The sequence below is a fragment of the Helianthus annuus genome, chromosome 17, assembly GCF_002127325.2.
Source record: "Helianthus annuus cultivar XRQ/B chromosome 17, HanXRQr2.0-SUNRISE, whole genome shotgun sequence".
Lineage (NCBI taxonomy): Eukaryota > Viridiplantae > Streptophyta > Magnoliopsida > Asterales > Asteraceae > Helianthus > Helianthus annuus.
The window spans coordinates 4,166,825-4,189,154 of record NC_035449.2 but is presented as its reverse complement, the minus strand read 5'-3'; the positions used below and the strand labels follow the sequence as shown (position 1 = coordinate 4,189,154).

Here is a 22,330-nt window from a genome sequence, read left to right as displayed (position 1 = left end):
ACCCTTGATGTACAGTTCGATCCTTCGGTACATAGGTCGAGACATGTTTGGACAAAGAGCAGCGTAGTCGTTGGACAGCTTGGTGTAGGTCTCAATCTCTGACCCAACCATCTTGAGTTCATAGTACTCATTCTCCAGCTTGTGGATGTCATCCCTGTGACAGTACTCTTCCTTGATCATATCCTTGAAATCTTCCCATGCAGTAGCGTTTGCAGTCTCCAAACCAAGCATTTGAATTTGCGCCTTCCACCATGAAAGTGCGCTTCCCTCTAGAGTACCAGTAGCAAACTTCACCCAATTAGCAGTTGGGCATTCACAGACAGCAAAAACAGCTTCGACCTTCTCGATCCAGTGCAGAAGGCCTATGGCACCCTCCGTGCCATTGAAAGGAAGAGGCTTGCAATCCATGAAGGTCTTGAAGGTACAAACACGTGGTTGCACAGGTGCAGGCTGACCTGTTGTGAGGAGTGAAGCGAAATAGGTTTAGAGGCGAAAAGACGATGTGGCGGTAGGATCTAAACATCCTAAAACATCGAGTTTACCTATCGGGTGAACTGCGAAAGCTGCAGCCACAGTGTTGAGCAGGCTAGTGAACTGAGCCGGGGTCATGTTGACGTTTCCTCGTCCGCGTCCACTCATTGTCTTCATAACCAGAAAACATGGTATGAGTGTGTGATAGCGAGAATAAGATAGAAGAGGGAAGATGTATCTATCTAATCAGGCAAACTGGTACGTATAGTAAAGCAGAAAGCATAAGATAATTAAGCAAGTAACTATGGGTCCGAGCTATGAGGTCAGATAAGTCGAGCCTTGTACTTGGAGTGTAGTGTCGTCACGAGTCACGGGTTATAGTCTGGTTTTTCTCAAAAAGATTTTTCCCCTTTTTAAAACCAAGTTCACTATAACCAATGGCTCTGATACCAATCTGTCACACCCCCAAAATCCACCCGCGGATAACACCCGCTTCGAGGGCGTGACTGACCAGGATCCAGCCACCAATTATACTAAGCATTGGTTAATATTAAAGTAATACTTACTAACCATAAGATTAGCAAATAACAAGTTCAGAGTTTAAGGTTTTAAAGTTTAAACAGTAACAAGTAGCGGAAGCATAATTAAGTAGTTTTAAACAGTGTTCATAAGGTAAGCATGATAATTGCCCAACACACGGGCAGACGACCACTACACATCCCAAGCAGCTGCTCCAGTCACTGGCCACCTGCAAAGCATGCAGTAAAGGGGTCAACAATAATGCTGAGTGAGTTCACCAGTTGTCCAGTTTTAATTACCAAAAACTTGTTTCACCAGTTAATTTATCCGTTTATACATGCCATGGGGAGCTACCCCAAAAGTTAGCGACTAAACTGTTTTCTAATACCGAACACTAGGTAACCGAATGCGTTTCCGCAGGATGCCCCGATGTCAATGTTCTATCATCATTGACGGATGCCTGAGTACATTAGTTCACGACCGATCCCAAACCATGGCACGGTGTGAGGCTGGTAAAACCTAAATAGCGCTATCAACTAATAACCCGTTCGCCTGGCACCGGCGACTAATCGGTATTATGTAGTAGGGACTTGAATGATAGAGTTGCGTTTAGTGCCGTTAGTTGCATTCCGTATAAACAGTAATTAACTAAAAAGGTTTCCCAATACAAGGGAAGATAAAGTAAGTTTGTTCCCAATAACTAGGGAAGGAATGTAGACGGTATCCTCTTTACAAGGGGATAGGGTTGTTTTAGTCTCGTGTCCCAAACCACCGGGACGCATGCTTTTAAGTTGTGAACTCACCTTGGGTTGCTCGGTATGATACGTTACTTGATTAAGTATGTTGGTCACCACGTCCTAGCATGGTTACCAAGTATGGGTCAAGTCGGGTACAAGTAAACACGTTTAGCATACACGTATACAAGCAGTTAACAGGCAGCAATACAAACAGTAACATGTTTTCATACAGTAGCAGATCAAAAAGAAGTCCAGTCAACAGGAGGCCCAACAGTCGAAGTCCAAAACATCAAGACAAACAGTTAAGGCCCAAAAACATAAAACAGCCCAGTCGAAACTAAGGTGGTTGCGACTCGCAACCGAGGTTGCGACTCGCAACTGCGGTCTCGGTCCGTCATACTTTGGTTACGACTCGTAACCGGAGATTGCGACTTAGTAGGTGTGGTTGCGACTCGCAACCAGGTTTGATGCGTGCTGATTGCGACTCGCAACTGGGAGGTTTCGACTGGTCATGCGTGGTTTCGAGTAGCAACCAAAGGTTGCGACTCGCAATCGTGATAACGTGCATGGCAATCCCTTCTAGAACCTGCAGTGTACTATCCAATGAAATTGCATTTTCATGTAAATGTTGTACTATGCCACTAAACATGTCTGTTGGTCGATTTGTGCACAAATTTGGATCAAAATCAGCATTTTCAAAATATTTAACACATTCAAACTTTTCTTCATGATGTTCATACCATAATCAAACAACATTCAACCATATTCATCATTTAAGCACAAAACTTTGAGATCAAAGAACACATTCTTAACACAAACAGATTTGACACAATCGGCATTATATTCTCGGTTCCTATCTAGCATGATTCATCACAAATCAAAACTCATGAGATTAAGCAATCATGCATATCATTTGGTCAAAATCATTCTAACAAACACCTAGCATTATCCGAATAACAAAACCATGAAACCGGATAATTTTCATTAAGACACACAATCATCTTCAAGCAATCTCTTAGATCATCAAACAAGCATTTCATAGTAACAAACCTAAACAATCACTACCAACATTCAAGAGTTTTTCAAAATTAACAAAGCCACAAACTAACCGGTTGATGAAGGGTGTGAAGGGTGGTCTTCCTAGTGCGATGTTGAGTTGATCCGAGAGCTTGATGTTTCCGATTTGGTTCCGAGAAGGAGGAGAGGAGAGGAGGTGACCTTGGTCTTGGTTTGCTAGGGTTTAGTGAGAGGAGATGAGGGGAGAGTATGAGAGTGTGAGAAGAGAGTGTGTAAAATGGTTAAGGGAGGTGGGGTTGGGTTTATATAATGTTCCGAGTTGGGCTAGGGGTTTCCGGGTTGGGTTTCTCGGCTACAAGGCCTTAACCGGCCCATTACTAATGCTCACTCGAGACCATGGTCTCGAGTCGGGTTGCTTGTGGTTTCGGTTTGCATATATAACACTTATATATATATATATACATACACATAAGCAAATCGGCATATAACACATAATAGCAAATAGTTTTTCATACATTTTTACTGTTAGTCGATTACGTACACGTTTGTTACATCGAAAGGTTATCCGGAAAGATCCGAGGTGTCACAGTAAAAACATTGAACCACACATGCACGTTGCATCATATTAACTCGAAAAATTTTGAACTATACGTAAAACGAAAATTTGGGAAAGATGAAAAGTATAAGTGACAAAAGTTGCGAAGTTAAATTGCAAATAATTAAAAGTTTTGGGTTAAAGTTAAAAAACAAATTATGTAGGGTTAAAATTGAAAAGGTAAAAATCTTTTGGTTAAAAGTAAAAAATTAAACTTTTTTTTTTTGAAAAACTCATAAAGCACAATTTACAAGTTGTTATGCACAAAAAAGTTGCAAAGTTATATATGGAATAATCTCCAACCTTTTTTGTCGTCTTCCTCATTTTTATGAAGGGTAGAATTGTCTTTTTATGTGTTAATATATCTTAATGAAAATAAAGAAGACGACAAAAAAGGTGGTGGTTAACAGAAAATTCTGATCCAGTTTGTCTTTTGGATGAAAATGACATCAAAATTGAAACCTTAGGGACCCAGATAATTTTTTTTTTACTAAAGTGACAAAAGTGATCTAAACCCAGACACCTGCATTTTACTCAAAAGTTAATTACACAAAAATCCTCTTAACTAGAACTTGTAGAGATCTTGATTATGTTTTATTACTTTTATAACTTAAAGTGGTTATTTATTTATATTAACTAGAACTACGACCCGCCGCAATGCGGCGGGGATTCTTTAGTTATAACTAAGTCGATTTAAGACGCGCACGTTATGTTGAACCTGTCAAACGGGAAAAAAATACACGATGTAAAAACGTTCACCCACACACGCACGTTGCGTCGTGTTAACTCGTAAAATTTAGAACGACACGTAAAAACGTTAAACCAAAGACGCACGTTGCGATGTGTTAAGTCACTAAATTTAGAACGAAGCATAAAGCGAAAAATTTGCGGAAAACAAAAACTATAAAGGACCAAAGCTGAAAGTAAAAAAAAAGTTGTGAGGATAGATTGCAAAAGATAAAAAGTTTTGTGTTAAAAGTAAAAAAACAAATAGTTTTGGGTTAAAAGTAATTTATGAAATACTTTTGGGTGAAAAGTAAAAAAAAAACATTTTTTTTAAAACCCCCAAAAGCCAAGGTTTTAACAACCATATGCATAATCATTTTTTGTTTGAAAAACTCTCAAAGCCAAGATTACCACACATAAGTAAAAAAAATCAAAGTGGTTAAATTGCAAAATATGGAAACTTTTGAATTAGAAGTGAAAAATCAAATTAATCAAAGGGGTTAAATCGTATAAGATAGAAACTTTTGAATTAGAAGTGAAAAATCAAATTAATCAAAAGGGTTAAATTACCAAAGATTAAAACTTTAAACTTAAATTGTCAAAGATTAAAAGTTTAGGGTTAAAAAGGAAACAAAGATTAAACTTAAAACTTAAATTGTTAAAGATTAAAACTTTAGGGTTAAAAAGGAAAATTCTAGTTTTTTTTGAAAAACTCCCTAAGCACATGTTACAACACATGTATGCATATTCAAGTTGCTTATTTATATGTTAATAATAATTAATAAAATAAATACATAAAAATCAGCTTACAGTGCCTGCGTATAAATATCGAAAACGATTTAGGGTTTCAGCTCCTTCTCGCCATCTACGCTGCCAAATCGATTAGAAAAGGAGAGAATTTACAAACTTTAATGAAAATGATATTCATTACAGAAGGGCTATTGGAATAAGAGTAGTATTACAAGGAATGGAAGCTACTTTTAAAAAACCATTTAAGGGGTGTTTGGCTTAGCTTTTTTAACAAAGCTTATAGCTTTTTTAACTTTTTTTTTTTACAAAATAAGTTTAACTTGGTGTTTGGTTTAGCTTTTTAAGCTTATGCTTATTAGCTTATATAAGCTAATTTGAAGAAGGTTTTTTAGCTTATTTGAAGAAGCTTATTTGTGTAAGGGTGTAAGTTACTCATTTGCCCTCAAATGGTGGTGGATTAATAATTATTGAAGCAACTTATTACTCTAACAAATTAAAGAATGGTGGATTTAACAACTTATTAAGACGCATAATTAATAAGAGGCAAATGGTGGATTTTCGAAGAAGAGGCAAGTTGGTGGATTTAATAAGTTGGTGGATACAAATTAATAAGTTGGTGGAATATCAACTATTAATTAAATATCCATCTACATTTTTTGGTCCCTATTTAATAAGTTGGTGGAAGAGGCAAGACGTTGTTGGTGGATTAATAATACACATAAGTGCTTTAATGCATATACACTGTAACAAGCCAACTTGGTATAACTCATAAAAACAAGATGAATATTTATTGAATGTTAACGTATTTTTGTAGAAGTTTTACGTCATCCTCGATATAAATTTATCCAAAAATGATGGTATAACTCATAAAAACAAAGTAGATACATAGAAAATATAAGTTTTGTGATAATATGTAATCATGCCCCTTTTGGTCATTTTACTAATATAAGCTAAATAAAAAAAGCTAACACAAACACTTAAAAAGAGCTTATCAACTTGTAGAATATAAGCTAATCTAAACACTTAAAAAGAGCTTATCAAATGATAAAAAATAAGCTATAAGCTACTTTAAAATATAAGCATAATCCAAAAAACAAAAGCTAGGTCAAACACTCCCTTAGAACTTATGGAGAAGAAAGTAAAAACTCTCCTATTCTGTAATAAACAAGATAAATTTATTAGAAAAAGGGTCTATCAGATCAAGTCCTCAAACATAGTATAAGATTTGTCAGTCCATGAGGCACGAACCTGAAACTTGCTCATCTTAGGCTGTTGGGTATAGTGACGGAGGTGAAAACGGCGACGGGATGAAGACGGAGGGGGCGGGATGTGGTGACGGAGAGGACGCCGGAGAGAGAAGAAAGGGGGCCCACCATTTGGATCGTCCTCAACGTCGATATTCCGACGTTGAAGACGGGGACGGAGCTGAGACGGAGGGGGCGGGATGGGTGACGCTGGCGCCGGTCGGAGACGGGGTGGATGACGCCACCATACCGAGCAGCCTTATACTCATAATAAAAATAGGATGAGTACAAACTCATCAAAAGATAGCCTATTAGATATTAAGTATAGATTAAAAGGTTTAAACATGCGAGTTTAAACATGTAATCATCAAAAACATTCTCTTCTAAAAAGTATAAAAGATATTAATGATATGGACAAAAATTTTGATGAAAGATAAAAGATGAAAGATATTAAGTCAGAGGCCATCAATGACCTTGGAAAAGATGAAAGATAAATATGACATAAATAAAGTGGGGAGACCAAGTTTTAAAGACAAAAGATGTTTAAATTCCCGAGACAACATTGGAAAATAAGTTGGACACTCAAATACAAGATATAAGGACAGCATGATGACATGAATGCAGAAAAAGACACGTATCTTCAGAACAACTTAAAAGAACCAAACCTTATAATGAATAAGGGATCTATAAAAAGGAACAAGAAGAGCAAGGAAAAGGAGGCACCGGTCTTCACACTAGGATAACTGAGTTCATGTTCGAAAAGTCTTGATCTCGTTCAGGAACATTTTCGAACATGAATTTGTTTCTCGCTCTCCATGTGCTCCAACATGCCACGAGGATAACTGATTGAATCGCCTCCTTCTAGCTTCACTGCCCGATATCTGTTTGTGAATGTCGAATAAATCTTCTGTCGTGACAGCAAAAAATGGGGGTATGTGGCACCATGAGCTTATATTTTGCCACACAATCGTCATAACATAACTAGTCGTGAATAAGCGATCAACAGATTCCGCTGCATCCGAACATAAACAGCATCATAAAACCAACAACCACATGGAGATGCTCCTTCCTCCCATGACCATTACTGACAAAATCTTCCTCTGTAAAACCCTAGTTCTTCCCAAACCCTCAACCAGAGCCCTAACACCTACAAAACCCCATTTCTCTCGTTCATCCAAACTCCCTCCTTCAGCACATATCCCACGTCGTAAAACCACCTCCTACAAACAAAACACAGTCCAATTCGACGATCTCCACGAAAATTGGACCCTCAAACGAACTCTCTTCGAGAAGCTCAAGCATAAAGACTCTGACCCAGTTCGGATTCTCGAAGAAGATGGAGATTGGAGCAAAGAACTCTTCTGGGCTGTTGTTGGATTCCTCAATCAAACCTCAAGATCGAACCAGATTCTTCAGGTGAATGTTGATTTGTTTTGAATGAAAGGGTACCCGTTTGGGGGAATTGAGCTTTACATTGTTAAATTTCCATGTTTTGTAATGTTGGAATGTTTGTTGCACACCAGGTGTTTGATGAATGGTCTAGCAGAGACGAATCTCGAGTTAGCATGTTTAATTACGAGAGAATTGTAAGGCTGTTGGTTGAGGAGGGATTGGTTGATATTGCAGTGTTGGCTTTAAACCAGATGAAAGATATTTGGGGTGTGCAGCCATCGTCCGAGATTTACCGTTTGATCGTCTACGCTTTTGTTAAAAGCGATCGATTTGAAGACGCGTTGTTTCATCTTAAGGTGATGGAAGATAATGAAATGAAGCCACATGCTTCAATCTACAATGGGCTGATTAAATCGTACGCGAAGAATGGTTTGTATGATGAAATGGCGAAATGTGTGAAGAGAATGGAATCGAACGGATGCTTCCCAGATCAGTCGACTTACAATTTGCTAATTAGGGAGTTTTCACTAGCTGGATTGATCAAGAGGATGGAAAGAACATACAGGATTGTGATCTCGAAAAAGATGGATCTTGAAGCTTCTACCGTCATGGCAATGCTCGAGGCGTATGCTAGTTTTGGGGATTTGGAGAAGATGGAAAAGATTTATAGAACGGTTATGAGGTTGAAACCAAGAGTTTATTTGAACGATGATTTGATTCGTAAAGTGGCCGCTGTTTATATAGAAAACTACATGTTTTCTAAGTTAGACGACATGGGTATCAGACTTTATTCCAGAACCGGCAACACGAACATCGTGTGGTGTTTAAGAATGCTTTCACATGCTTGTATTCTGAGCCGAACGGGAATGGAGTCTATCATGCGTGAAATGGACTACAGGAAAGTTAAATGGAGTGTGACGATCGCAAACACAATACTATGTGCGTATGCCAAAATGAAAGATTTTAGACGCTTTAAAGGCGTGATCTTGGAAATGGAAGCTCGAAATGTGAAACCCGACATTGTTACTTGTGGGATTTTGTATGATGCACATGGGTCCGGTTTCGGGTTTGGGTTTGATGAGTTGGATTATAGGATAAAGATGGGATTTTTTGGGGATGTTGTGGAGTTAAAAACTGACCCTTTGGTTCTTGTTGCTTTTGGAAAGGGGGATTTTCTAAAGATTGTTGAAGAGGTTGACCATACAAGGAGTCAAAGTTGGAGTTATGAGCATCTAATCGATTTGGTTAACAAGCGTCAACAAGGCATATGATGTCTTTTGGAGGAAACTGCTGACCCCTTTTTTTTCGAATGAGGTTTGGCAAGCTGTGTCGGCTGCCAAAATTATCGCCTTTTCTACAAAAGACATTCTCAAGCTCGACAGAAGTTTAGATGGCGGAAAGACTTATAGGTGGATGACTCAATCAGTTCTGCTTATGGCCTGCTGGATTCTTTGGAAGTTGAGGAATAATATCGTCTTCAACCGTAAGAAAGCAAAGGCTGCAGGTGTCGTGCAGGAGCTGAAAATATTGGGCCTGCTGTGGATTAAAAATAGGTCCAGGAAAGTGAGTTTGGACGAGTCAAAGTGGAACAGTTTTGCTTTTGATTAGTTTGCTGTTGTGTTTGTTGTCTGCTAGCTTCTTGCTAGTGTTGGAATAAAATATCGCCTTTTAAAAAAAATATCTAAACTTCTGTTGTAGACGTTTGAATGTCCGAACATTCGATCTTAAAGCCCTTTGTTGGGCGTTATGCGACAAGTGGCGAAACGCGTAAGAGAGGGGCTTTATATAACTTGAGTGTGTAGTGGGGATATATATGTATGGGGCTTTATATATTATATATATGTATGTATATATGTGTGTGAGTGGGGAAGAAAGGGCCACGCCGTGAAAATGGCTTTACTTTTTTTGGACATTTTCTACGTTCAGGTACCCGTTATGGTGCTAGTCTGAGAAAGCAGATCAAGAAAATGGAAGTCAGCCAGCACAGCAAGTTTTTCTGTGAATTCTGTGGCAAGGTAAAGCCGCTTTCTTTGTTTTTCATTCTCGAACTTAGCAAGAGCCATTTTAAGTTCCAATTTCTCATTTAGTTTCTTTTATTCTCCTCACTTTGAGCCATCGGTTGCTAAATTACGTTGCAAGGACTGTGGCAAAGTCAAAGCAGGCAGTGCTTACACTTTGAAGTAACCATTCTTCTCCCTATATTGCTCTACGTATATAAAGTTCCAATCTTTGGTTTGTTGTTCTTCAGATTGTGTTTTTTTCCCCAAGAACTTCTGTTTGGTGTTCTTCAGTTTCTTCGTCACTCAATGACAAACGGCAGAAGCATAAGCAGCAACAGCATCATCATCGTTGGCAGTGGCAGCGTTCATCATCAATCGCAGAATATCATCATCATTGTCGGTCGGTAGAGTATCACCACTGCTTCAACTAAGGACTCAAAAACCCACTGATCCGCTAGCTACATATCGAAAGCAGGAAATAACTGAAATACAACCGGTGCATCGTTGTATGTTCGGTAGAGTATATGTATAAAATATATCCATCATTTTCATTCGCCCTCTAACTTAGGGGTTATATTATTTTCACTTTAAGAATTTTTAAGGAAATGAAAGGCTTTTATTCCATGGTTGGTTTCTTACAGAAGGATAAACACTAAGAAAATACAAATGATTTTGTTAGTACATAAAAAAATTTGCTAAAACTAGTGTGAAGACCGATGCCTCCTTTTCCTTGCTCTTCTTCGTTCCTTTTTATAGATCCCTTATTCATGATAAGGTCTGGTTCTTTTAAGTTGTTCTGAAAATATTTTTTTTTCTGCATTCATGTTTTTTTTAAAAGAAAACTTCATAAATACACGCCTCCGACCCAACCGGGTAAAATTCCACATATCTTGCATTTGAGTGTCCAACTTATTTTTCCAATGTTGTCTCGGGAATTTGAACATCTTTTGTCTTTGAAATCTGGCCTCCCCACTTTATTTATGTCATATTTATTTTTCATCTTTTCCTCTACTATCAAAATTTTTGTCCATCTCATTAATATCTTTTATACTTTTAGAAGAGAATGTTTTTGATGATTACATGTTTAAACTCACATGTTCTTGGTATTATTATCATTGCGTGTTGAAGCTTATGGAAAGCGAGGAACAAGCTGGTTTTTTCTAATAGCTCGGTGAGGATAGACAGGATTATTAGTGAAATTAAAGTGTTAGGATTTCTTGGATTTTCGAATAGATCTAAACACAAAGGGATTAGATGGGATGATTGGCTCTCCTTTCTAAATATGTAAATTTTCTTGTAGTTTTTGTGGTCGGCCTGGTTTGAGTCGGCTGGTTGTGAATGAAGTTTACTTTTCAAAAAAAACATGTTTAAACCTTATAATCTATACTTAATATCTAATCATTAAAATTTAGGCTATCTTTGATGAGTTTGTACTCATCCTATTTTTATTATGAGTATAAGAAGAGTAAGTTTCAGGTTCATGCCTCATGGACTGACAAATCTTATACTATGCTTGAGGACTTGATCTGATAGACCCTGTTTCTAATAAATTTATCTTGTTTTTCAAAAAGTTTATTACAGAATCGGGAGACTTTCGGGCTCGTGCAATCATAACAGGAGAGTTTTTACTTTCTCCTCCATAAGTTCTAAGTGGGTGTTTGACCTAGATTTTATTTTTGGATTATGCTTATATTTTAAAGTAGCTTATAACTTATTTTGTATCATTTGACAAGCTCATTTTAAGTGTTTGGATTAGCTTATATTCTACAAGTTGATAAGCTCTTTTTAAGTGTTTGTAAAATGACCAAAAGGGGCATGGTTACATATTATCACAAAACTTATATTTTATATGTAACTACCTTGTTTTTATGAGGTATACAATCAATTTTGGATAAATTTATATCGAGGATGACGTAAACTTCTACAAAAATACATTAATATTCAATAAATATTCATCTTGTTTTTATGAGTTATACCAAGTTGGCTTGTTACACTGTATATGCATTAAAGCACTTATGTGTATTATTAATCCACCAACAACGTCTTGGCTCTTCCACCAACTTATTAAATAGGGACCAAAAAATGTAGATGGATATTTAATTAATAGTTGATCTTCCACCAACGTATTAATTTGTATCCACCAACTTGCCTCTTCTCCGAAAATCCACCATTTGCCTCTTATTAATTATGCGTCTTAATAAGTTGTTAAATCCACCATTCTTTAATTTGTTAGAGTAATAAGTTGCTTCAATAATTATTAATCCACCACCATTTGAGGGCAAATGAGTAACTTACACCCTTACACAAATAAGCTTCTTCAAATTAGCTTATATAAGCTAATAAGCATAAGTTTAAAAAGCTAAACCAAACACCAAGTTAAAAAGCTAGGCCAAACACCCCCTAAATGGTTTTTTAAGAGTAGCTTCCATTCCTTGTAATACTACTCTTATTCCAATAGCCCTTCTGTAATGAATATCATTTTCATTAAAGTTTGTAAATTCTCTCCTTTTCTAAACAATTTTGCAGAAAAATGCTTGACTTTTTCAAGATGTATAAAATCATAAGCAGGGTAATAGTAATCATTGTAAAAGTCTGGTCTTGTTGATTAAAACTTTAGAGCTAATGTATCTCTAGGGGTCATTGTTGGGTTTTTTTATAGCAATTTTAGACTGATGTTAAAACCCATCCATGTAAATATGCTAATTCAGCAAAATCATGTGATGTAAGATAAATCATGTTGATGGCGCCAAAATCGTACCAATATCTTATCTCATTTGCTGCGGGTGATCCTTGTAGATAATTAAGTCTAGGGTATACCCCCGTAAAATCAACATACCTTAACTTGGTTTGAGCGAGGCTATATAATCATTTTGTTCATCCATCTTTTAACAGGATCTAGTAAACTAGTAAAGGAAGTTGTTGTGGAGGAATTTGTGGTTGAACCACCATGGAATATATACCTTAATGCAAAACCAACATTTTAATAAGGTAAAAGAAAATGAAAACTCCTTAAAAGAAATCTTTTCTCTTAAAATCTTATATGTATATATATGTTTGTGAGTATGTATACGTTTCTTTTAAGTTTTAACAGTTTGTATGTATATGTTTCTTCAGTTTTTAACAATTTGTATATGTATGTTCGTGAGAATGTATATCCTCGGCAGTTGTATGTATTGGAGGTGGGTGTATGTATGTAGGTATGTATCATGTATGTACGTACGTACATACGTACTTCTGTGCGTGTGCGCGCGTGCGATCCTGATTTATGATTTGTCCCACATTACGAGATTGCTTCAAGCATTTTAACTTTAAATGTTCTTTTGAATGCCGTTGAGAGAAGTTCACGGTGTGTTTGTTTCACGTAATGACATCTGGATGGAATTGAAATTGAACAATAACACAAGGAACGGAATCTACATTCCGATTCCATTCAGATTCAATTCCATTATGTGAAAAAACACACCTAATTTTCAAATCAAATTTCAATATACAAATTCCAATTCCATTACATTCCACGAGACGAACGATATCTGTAGGCCAACTTTAAACTAGGTAAGGTGCCCAAAGTGTCAAGTAGCCTTTAATAGTCATTGCTTGGTCATGACTTGCTTAAAGTTAGGAGTGTGAGCTTGGGCCTTTGTCATTGGTGCAGGTTAGAAGGGGCCCCCTGGAGCGCCTGACCCCCCGAACTTTTCGCTCAGTAGTGTAATATATGTGGTTTTCGTATATAAATTTTTGGGTATATACGTTTTCGACCCCCCGTCGAAAATCTCAACCCCATAACTTCCCTTCCTCTTTGAGACCACTTCGAAGCTCACAAGCAACGCTTACGTTCGGAAAATACCCGTTTGCAACCATTTCCCGGTACCAAACACACCCTTCACTAAACATCTCAATGTCACATAGACCCTTAATCATCGTGTCATAAGTATCCGCTTTCGGATCTAATCCTGCAGCCTTCATTTGATCGATAATATCCTTCGACCCATAAATCTTTCGCTCCTTCAAATAACCTATGATCAAACTATTGTATGTCATCCTATCGGGAACAACTCCGTTATTAATCATCTCACGGTGTAACGCAAACACTTTCTCAACAAAACCAACCTCCGCGTAAAAACGAATCAGTTCGTTATATAGCACACGGTCAAGACTTAAGTTCATCTGCGACATGTCACCGATGAGTTTCGTTACAAGTGTTATATCCTCTTTTTTGCATCCGGCAATTAGTGGATGATATGTGTTAACCGTAGGTTTTATTCCCGATACTTTCATCTTCTCGTATAACTCTAAACACTTTCGGATGTTTCCCTTAACCGAATAGCCCGAGATTAGGCAGTTATACGTTATTACGTCAAGTTTGAGATTGTTATTTTCTATATTCGAAGCCAGTTCTTCGGCTTCCTCAACCTTACCTGTTTTGCATAGCCCGTTTATCAGCGTATTATACGTATACAACGTCGGAACTACATTATCGCGCGACATTTTATCGAAAAGCTCGAAAGCAACTTGTATATTACCCTTGTTACAGTAACCGTTAATCAGCATATTATATATTCTCGTATTTAGTAACACGCCTCTACGTATCATATCGGTGAAAACCGCTTGAGCTTCGACAAGCCTTCCGTCCTTGCATAAATGGTTCACGATAGAACCGTAACTTACGGCATTCGGGATCAACCCATTACTCTCCATTTCTTCAACGAGTTGAAAACACTTGTCGAATTGAAAATTCCTCCCGAAGCCGTCAATCAGTATGTTGTATGTCACCACATCGGGAGAAACGCCCATTTCTGGCATCGTTTTTATCCATTTTTCCGCCTCAACAAGATTACCAGACTGACAATACTGGTTGATCAATGAATTGACGGTAACGCAGCTTGGCTTTAACCTGTACGACTTCATTCTTTCGAGCGTTAAAAGGGCCGTTTCTATATTACCTTCCCTGCAGTGACCATCGACAATCGTATTGAATATCACCTCAGTTGGAACAAGCCCGGTTTCGAGTAATTTTACCAAAATCTCCTCAGCCTTGTTGGTTCTCCCTCCTTTGCATAACCCGTTTAACAAAATGCCGCACGTGTACGCGTTAATACGAATACCATCGTTATCCGCTTGTTCATACAACGACACTAGACCATTCAAATCACCAGACCTCGAAAACCCGTCAAACATAGAACTGTAACTAAACCCATCCGGAACAAAACCGTGAGCTTTCATATCTTCCCACACTTTCTTCGCCTCATCCATCCTCTTCGCTCTACAAAGCCCGTTAATTAACGTATTAAACGTAACAAGATTCGCCTCCACATTACTCCCTTTCATCTTATCCCGTACCCGAAACGCCTCATCCACATCACCCACTTTACAATACCCATCAATCATCGCATTAAACGTAACCTTATCCGCCGCCACACGGTCCACACGCGTCTCAAGCATTTCATCGAACAGCTTACGTGCATCCATCACCCTCTTCTCTTTACACAACCCACTAATCAAAACATTATACACAAACTTACTAACACTAACCCCATAACCCCTCATGTAATCCATCAACTCTATACCCCTTCTCACATCCCCAATCTTAACAGCTGATTGAACAGCTTTCCCGAAAGTAAACTGATCAACCCTAATGTTCGCACTAACAGCATGATCGAACAACTCCAACACTCTAACATACTGCCCACAAGAAACTAAACACTCCAGGAGTAAGTTAAAGGAAGCAAGAGAAGGAAAAAAGTTGTCTTTTCTGATTAACATGTAAAGATGAAGACTTTCTTTTGGGAGATTTGATTCGGCAGAAACTGATAAGATGAAGCTTGAAAAAAAATGGGATTTTTTGGGGTAGTGAGTGTAGATATGAGAAGGGGTTGTGTTGGAATTGGAAGTTATTAGGGATTTGAGTAGAGTCTTGGCTGATTGGGTTTGGCCTTGTTGTAGGAGTGTGTGAAGGTTTTTGAGTTGTTGATGTGGATTGGTGGATTCTGGAACATTGTTTGATGAGAAGAATTTAGGGTTAGAGATAGAAGAAAGTTTGATTGTGAGATTGGGAAGAGAGAAGCTTCCCTTCGCCATTGTTGCTGCTGCTGGTGCTGTAGAACTGGTAAAATTTTTCGGCCGGTTCGGCGCGAAAAGTAAAGTAATGTAATGTATGCTGTTCAATTAAAACGTATTATATTTGTTCTGATTTATTTTTTAATAAAATTTACATTAAATCGTAGAATAACCGAAAATTGCATGAAATAGTATTATATTTGAGCTGACTTGTTATTGGTCAATTTCTCCATTTTTTTGAGAATTGGCCTGTAAAACTAGAATTAAAACTAGAATTATTTGGCCGCTGAAAGTCCCACCTTTAAATATCCCCCCCCCCTTTCCCGGGTCCCACCTTTCACCTATTTTTCCTGCACCAGTCCCTCATTAAAAAAACTTAACGGAGTTATGTTTTTTTTCCAAATTACAAACAATTTTTACAGCTTTTGATCAGAACGACGATACGAGTCTATTGATGTAAAACTTACCTCGAAACGGTGCTCCAAACGATGAAAACGACGCTTCAATTCGGGTGTATAAATTTTCAATTAACAAAAATCAAGTCATTTGAAGCACCATTTCAATGTAAGTTTTACATCAATGGACTTGTATTGTGGTTCTGATCAAAAACCCTAAAAAATATGTTTGTAATTTGGAAAAAAAAAAAAAAAAGCTTAACGGGGGACCGGTGTAAGAAAAATAGGTGAAAGGTGGGACTGGTGGGGGGAATAATCAAATGTAAGACTGTCAATGGCCAATGACCTCTAGTTGGGAATAAAACTTGATTACAAAATTTTTAGAAAGTTAAAGTAGTATGTGTCAATGTTTAAAGTTGAGAACTAAAGATACACAAAAGGCAAAAGAGACACTAAAAGACAAACAAAAAAGAAAGAAAGTGTTCCAATAAATAGAAGGAAATCTAGAAGCAGCTTACCGTATGTATATAAAAAAATTTTAACCATTTTTTTATCACTTTTAAAGGTAGTTAATGTTAATTCTTTTTTCTATGGATAACTTTTTGATATTATCATGATTGTTACATCTTAAAAATCTTAAAAAGTTGAAGATATAGAAAATACTTATAAATAGTAAAGAGTAAAGACAAATCTATGAGTTAGAAACATCTTTGTAAAGTCAAGGTGTGAGAGGGGTCTAAACATGATGTTGGTTTAGATCAGAGGCTTTTTGTCTTACGTCGCGGACGACATATCTAGTGAGACGCGGCATGTAGGGATTCTATCTCCATCGGCTAGAAGCGGCTAAAGTTTCAGCAGAATGTTGTGAGCGGCTAGGGTCGCTATCAGATTCAGGACTGCTTGGTGTTTCCTTTACTGTGTACCTTCTGAAAAATAAACTTCAAACTAAATATATGGGAACCACACATCCAAGGGCGGACCTAAGTGTCTGTCTGGGTGGGCAGACGCACCCCTTGAAAAAAAATTAGTGTATTTGTTAGGAAAAAAACCGTAGGAAAAAAACCGGACCGCACCCCTTGAAAATATGTTTGAACCACTCATCTGCACCCCAGCAAATAATTTCTGGGTCTGCCACTACACAGATCATGTATCCGACCCACATGCAGGATCCCATGTGATCTTGACGCACAATTGTGCTACACAAGACTTCTCAAAAGCCATATAAAAGCCAGAGGCATCACATCTAAGCAGGACCGGGCGTGTAGGACCCGCGAGCTAGACCACACACGTCGGGGCCCACGTGCTTTTCAAAATCCGATTAGAAAGCGACAAGAAGAACTAAATACAAACATTAGATTCATAAAAACCAAAGCCAATACAACACTAACTATGTTGACTTTTTTTTTTCTTAAGTGAAGACAAACATGTACATTTTACATTTGAACAAACAAAAGAGGCAAAGGACATGAAAAAGGCCTCCTAACTCTCATGAATCTCGGTGGCTACGCAGCGTTATTATTACGCTGTAACAAGCCCCTTCTTCAAATATCCTTTCGATTTCATGTTACACCGACAAAACGAAACCGGCACTTTAGTGCCCTTCGAATGCATAAACCCTATTAGTGATTTAGTGGTACCAACAACATATATAAACATATACTTATTTCGTAGCCAGACGAAAGAGGGATACCATTTGCTCCTCAATCAGTACCTTCAGTATTCAACACCGATTGCGGTTCCAGGCGGCACCACCTCCTCGCACCACCAGCCATCGTTTACCGTTTACTACTGGAAAACTATTACGTTTCAAAATATTAATATTCCGACAGGAGGTCGAATAAAGAGAAGTGAATCAGACTATGTCTAGTTGCTGATCGTCAATGTCACCGTGTTGATGCATTTGGTTCTGGACCGCCTTAACTGCCGCCACTCTTGCTGCGTTCGCAGCTCGGTTAGCCGCAGTCACGGCTCTGTTCACCCTCTCATCCACGTCTGCTGCAGCAACTGCTTTCTCGGCTATACGTCTTGCTTCCTGAAAAACAACCACACATTAGATTCATATACATCAAATGAGGCATAAAACTAACCCTGATGAGCAAATCCCGATCCCTTCCCGATACCATCCCGATCCTGAATTTCGCCAAAACTGGGTACCGATACCGATACCGATATATGTCGGTATGGTACGGTATCGGTATGGTATCGGTACGGTAGCGGTATTTGAAGGTAAAATTCGGTATTTTACCGGTACCGTACCGTAACGGTACCGATCCCGAAAATACCGATACCGAAAATGCGAAAAAGTGGATACCGTTTCCGGTACCGAAAAAATTCGGTACGGTATTTTCGGGATCGGGATCGGGATGGTATCAGGACGGGATCGGTATTTGATACCAAATGCTCATCGATATAGGGCTGCAAAGGAAGCGAACGTTCAGTGAACCATGAGATGTGATTTTCCGTTTGATAAACGTTCATGAACATTTCATGAACACATACTTTCCGTAATAAACAAACACGAACAGAAATCACGTACGGTAAGCGTTCATGAACAGTTCGTGAACATATATTTTCCTTGACAAACGAACACGAACAAGGCTATGTTCATGTTTGTTCGGTTCGTTTGCAGGCCTTGTACTAACAGAATATATAAAAAATGTGATACTTGTTTAATTTACCTGGACTGCTTTAAGGACTTTGACATGCGAAACAGAAGAAGATGAACCGGAAATAAACGAATCTTTGGAGGTTGAAACGGTGAGAACCCCGTTATCCCAGTGACCCGATTGAGTGTCGCCGTTTCTGAAAGTATACATACCAAACCCTTGTCTTCTTCCTTCATGCCAACCACCCTCGTACCTATGCCCGTTTGCAAAACGGTAAACGCCAAAACCATGCATTTTGTCGGCAAAATATTCTCCAGCATATGTGTCCCCGTTTCTGCATCATGCAATAACAATATAACATAAGCTCGATGATATCGTACATGTCAATGTCGATGCATATATGTAAGAGTAAACTTCCGTTTTGCTCCCTGTGGTTTGGTCACTTTAACGGTTTTGCTCCAAACCTTTAAAAATAGCCATTTTACTCCCTGATGTTTCGGTTTTTTTGCCAGTTTGCTCCCCGCCTTAACTCCATCCAAATTGTTTGTTTTTCCATTTTGCTCCCTGCAGGGAGCAAACTGGCAACAAAACCAAAACATCAGGGAGTAAAATGGCTATTTTTAAAGGTTTGGGGTAAAACCGTTAAAGTGACCAAACCACAGGGAGCAAAACGGAAGTTTACTCTATATGTAATTGTCAAAGCCATAACTCAATGGTATATATTAGTGGATTTGTAGGACCCTTAAGTCATGAATGCTTTGGTTGGTTAACCGTAACAAAAAGTCAAAAAGATGTCGACTTTGCAACAACCGGTAGTGTACAAAACACAAATGCATCAACAAGCATCATCTCATATGTAGTTAATATCGCGATATATCACCGATATATCAATGATATATCAGTTATCAGTCCTCTGGTGAGATATCAGTGCAAAAGGCCTGTCAAAATCATCGGTATCGATATTTGACCGATATATATGATCGATTTACCCGATATCGGTACCTTTCTTCTTAGTTCTAGCATTCGTCTTTCTTCTTATTGTTGCTATTTTAAGTCATAATTGTTAATTAGTAGTGTTAAATGTTAGTGTTTTAACTCTCCAGATGATGGTTCAGGCGCACATTCCGGCAAGATTCCTAGATTCCGGAGATTTTCCTGCTAAATTCCGACAAGAGTCTAGCCAAATTTCTACTTTTAATCAACGAAAACTACTTTTCTACGCTAATACACTAATATTTTGGTACTAATTAGATGATATAAAGCGTTACATAATAGACTTTGTTTATTTTATTTGAAAAATAATATTCTTTTTCTAATACATAATATATTTTTTTAATTTTTCATTATGCGCTTTATTTTTCTCAGTCCCTCGCTCTTTTTGCGCTTTGCGCCTAGGCCCCAGGCGAGGCCTATGCGCCTAGCGCCTTTAATAACTATGTATAAATTTAGCATGATATTAAAATTTTCGATATCCCACCAATCTTAAAATCTCTAAAACGCCATAAATGATCAACGAAACATATTAGTAGATCATTAATATATATAGATTCTCACACACTTCTTGAATCTTTAAACTCAAAAGTATAAAAAAAAAAAACTTCTAAACATTTAATAAGTTCGGTCGAAAATTAACCTGAAACGATAGTGACCAAGCCCGTGTTTGATACCGCCTTTAAACTCACCAGAATACTTGCTACCGTCTTCGCACGTATGAACCCCACATCCATGACACTGCCCCTTAAACCATTCACCAGCATACGTATCCCCGGTGTAAAACCGATAAACACCATAACCATGCCTCAACCCCTGCCTATACTGCCCTCGATACCGACTACCTTTCGCCCAAGTTTCAACCCCATACCCATCATACTTCTGGTCAACCCAATCACCCTCGTATCGCCCGTTCAAGTTGTAATAATAAACCCCACTTCCAGAACACTTCCCTTTGTAAAACTCACCCTCATACACATCCCCATTACTGTATACCTTCACCAAGTAATCCGAATTCGACTTCTCCTCTAATCTGGTCTTTGACCCAATTGACCAAACAACTGGTGGGTGTGATTTTGAACTTGAGTTTGAGTTTGACCCATCATGACCCGACTTATAAAGCTTCAGATTCGGGAAATTCCGGGCGACAAACAGCCTTATTGAAGGGATATTAGCAGCATGAAAGCTATTAATATTAAAAGAAGACAACACAACACCAAAGAAAGCAACAACAAAGAGTATATAAAGATAAAAAGATCTATAACTCAAAGAAAAGTAATAAACTGAAGGCAAAAAGAGCAGAATCAAGACCCTGAAAGGGACTTTAATCCATATGAGTTTGAAGTAAGTAAAGTTCAAAACTTTAAGAGCTATTGTCTTGGTAGCTAAAAGGGCTTCGGAAGATGAACAACAAATTAACGATTTTTGTTGCGAATTTCTTCTAGAGTGATTGTACGGATGATACTGATGGTTATGGTTATGGTTATGGTGAAGATGGGTTGGTGATGTTTTCAACTGAGGACTCATAACAACCGGTCTTTTTTGAGGATTTGAATAAAGGGGTTTCTGGGTCGTTGTTGTCGTTGTTGTTGTTGATGTGAGTTTCTTGAAATTGGGTGTTTGTTCATCGTGATTTCTTGTGGGTAATTCGATTTGGAGATTTGGGAATCTTGAAACCGGTTCTTCTCCGATCTGAAGGCCGGTTTTCTTCTGACGCATTGACTGTAGAAGGAGATCGGTGAAAGGCTAAATTGGGTGGACCTCAATCATTGAAAGAAACCCTAGAAGTTGTTGAGATTAAATTGATCCATGTAGGAAGGAGTGTTTGTAGATGAATTTCTCTCAGGTGGGTTTGTGGATCGTTAAGATTTCCTGTCGTTTGGTTTTCTTTGGAAAAGGGAAAGAGGAGTGGGAACCATAAAAAGCTCAAATGGGGGAGCTTTGTTGGTATATATAGCCAGATCGGGTACCGGTATTTTGGTTGATTTACCGGTAAATATCGGTATTGTGCCGTTATATTTGGTACTTGGACCCATTTTTTGATATCGGTACTGGTTCAGTACCATGATCATCCCTAGGTATTCAGAGAAAATCATAGCTTGAAGGCTTACTCTGGTAAAACTTCTTACTCATACATTACATTTTGTCAGAAATGAGACTCTACTCGGCAGCCTCCTTTAGAAAAAAATTACTAGTTACACTACAGTTTATAAGTCTATAACTACACTGGTTTAGATTTGTTATAGCGTGATTGCAGTGTTTATGAGACTACTAACGTTTTCCCTTGCTTTGTACGCTTAGAAAGGAATTTATTTATTTATTTATTTTTAACGGCAATTTTGGATCACTGACAGACTGCTAGAGTATCATCGTGTCACGAGCGAAACCATCTGATTGTATACATCTCCACTAGGCAATAACACATATACACCAATTCAGGTAGAAACCAATAAATCTGGGAAAAACCTCCCTTGTGAGAATCGAATCTTGAACCTAGTGGTCGCTAAGTCTTATCTCACTATAAAATGTCACTAAGCTATAATGTTACATGGCATTTATGAAATATGATTCTACAAGTATAATTATACAAGGGGTGATTGAGCCACTTATGAAAAGTAAGGGGTTGTGTTTGTAAGTTTGGATTTTGGGACCACTAATTGTTTCTTTTAACACCTTTGTGTTTGTGATATTTACTAATCTCGCCGCCTCACTTGAAAGTCTTTTTTCACTTTAGTTGTTACCTTTTTAATATAAAACTATAGATTAGGGATATTTTGGGAATGCTGTTTTTTTGCTTTATTTTTTAATGGGGAAAGATAGTTACCTATCCCTCT

General features: G+C 37.9%; 3 protein-coding genes across 4 annotated transcripts; 1 reads left to right on the top strand and 2 right to left on the bottom strand.

Moving 5' to 3' along the window:
• The first annotated feature begins 6,812 nt into the window (after positions 1–6,812).
• LOC110921898 (pentatricopeptide repeat-containing protein At4g14190, chloroplastic) lies at positions 6,813–10,073 on the top strand. 2 transcript variants are annotated; one of them, XR_004886068.1, is made up of 3 exons: positions 6,813–7,475; positions 7,583–9,631; positions 9,700–10,073. XR_004886068.1 is itself a non-coding variant. In XM_022166223.2 (2 exons), the coding sequence occupies exons 1-2, from the start codon at positions 7,113–7,115 to the stop codon at positions 8,720–8,722; spliced, it is 1,503 nt and encodes a 500-aa protein (XP_022021915.1). In that variant the 5' UTR covers positions 6,813–7,112; the 3' UTR covers positions 8,723–10,073. The 2 variants fall into 2 exon arrangements, 1 of the variants encoding a protein (XP_022021915.1); XM_022166223.2 differs by having other exon boundaries at positions 7,583–10,073.
• A 2,845-nt stretch (positions 10,074–12,918) lies between these two features.
• LOC110923483 (pentatricopeptide repeat-containing protein At5g12100, mitochondrial) lies at positions 12,919–15,574 on the bottom strand. The gene has a single exon (XM_022167567.2). It carries the CDS (start codon positions 15,524–15,526, stop codon positions 13,223–13,225), a length of 2,304 nt encoding a protein of 767 aa, XP_022023259.1. The 5' UTR covers positions 15,527–15,574; the 3' UTR covers positions 12,919–13,222.
• Positions 15,575–17,239: 1,665 nt separating this feature from the next.
• On the bottom strand, positions 17,240–21,430 carry LOC110925921. Its single transcript, XM_022169715.2, has 3 exons — positions 20,140–21,430; positions 18,579–18,840; positions 17,240–17,932 (listed from the first exon to the last, which is right to left on the bottom strand). The coding sequence occupies exons 1-3, from the start codon at positions 21,213–21,215 to the stop codon at positions 17,753–17,755; spliced, it is 1,518 nt and encodes a 505-aa protein (XP_022025407.1). The 5' UTR covers positions 21,216–21,430; the 3' UTR covers positions 17,240–17,752.
• Positions 21,431–22,330: the final 900 nt, after the last annotated feature.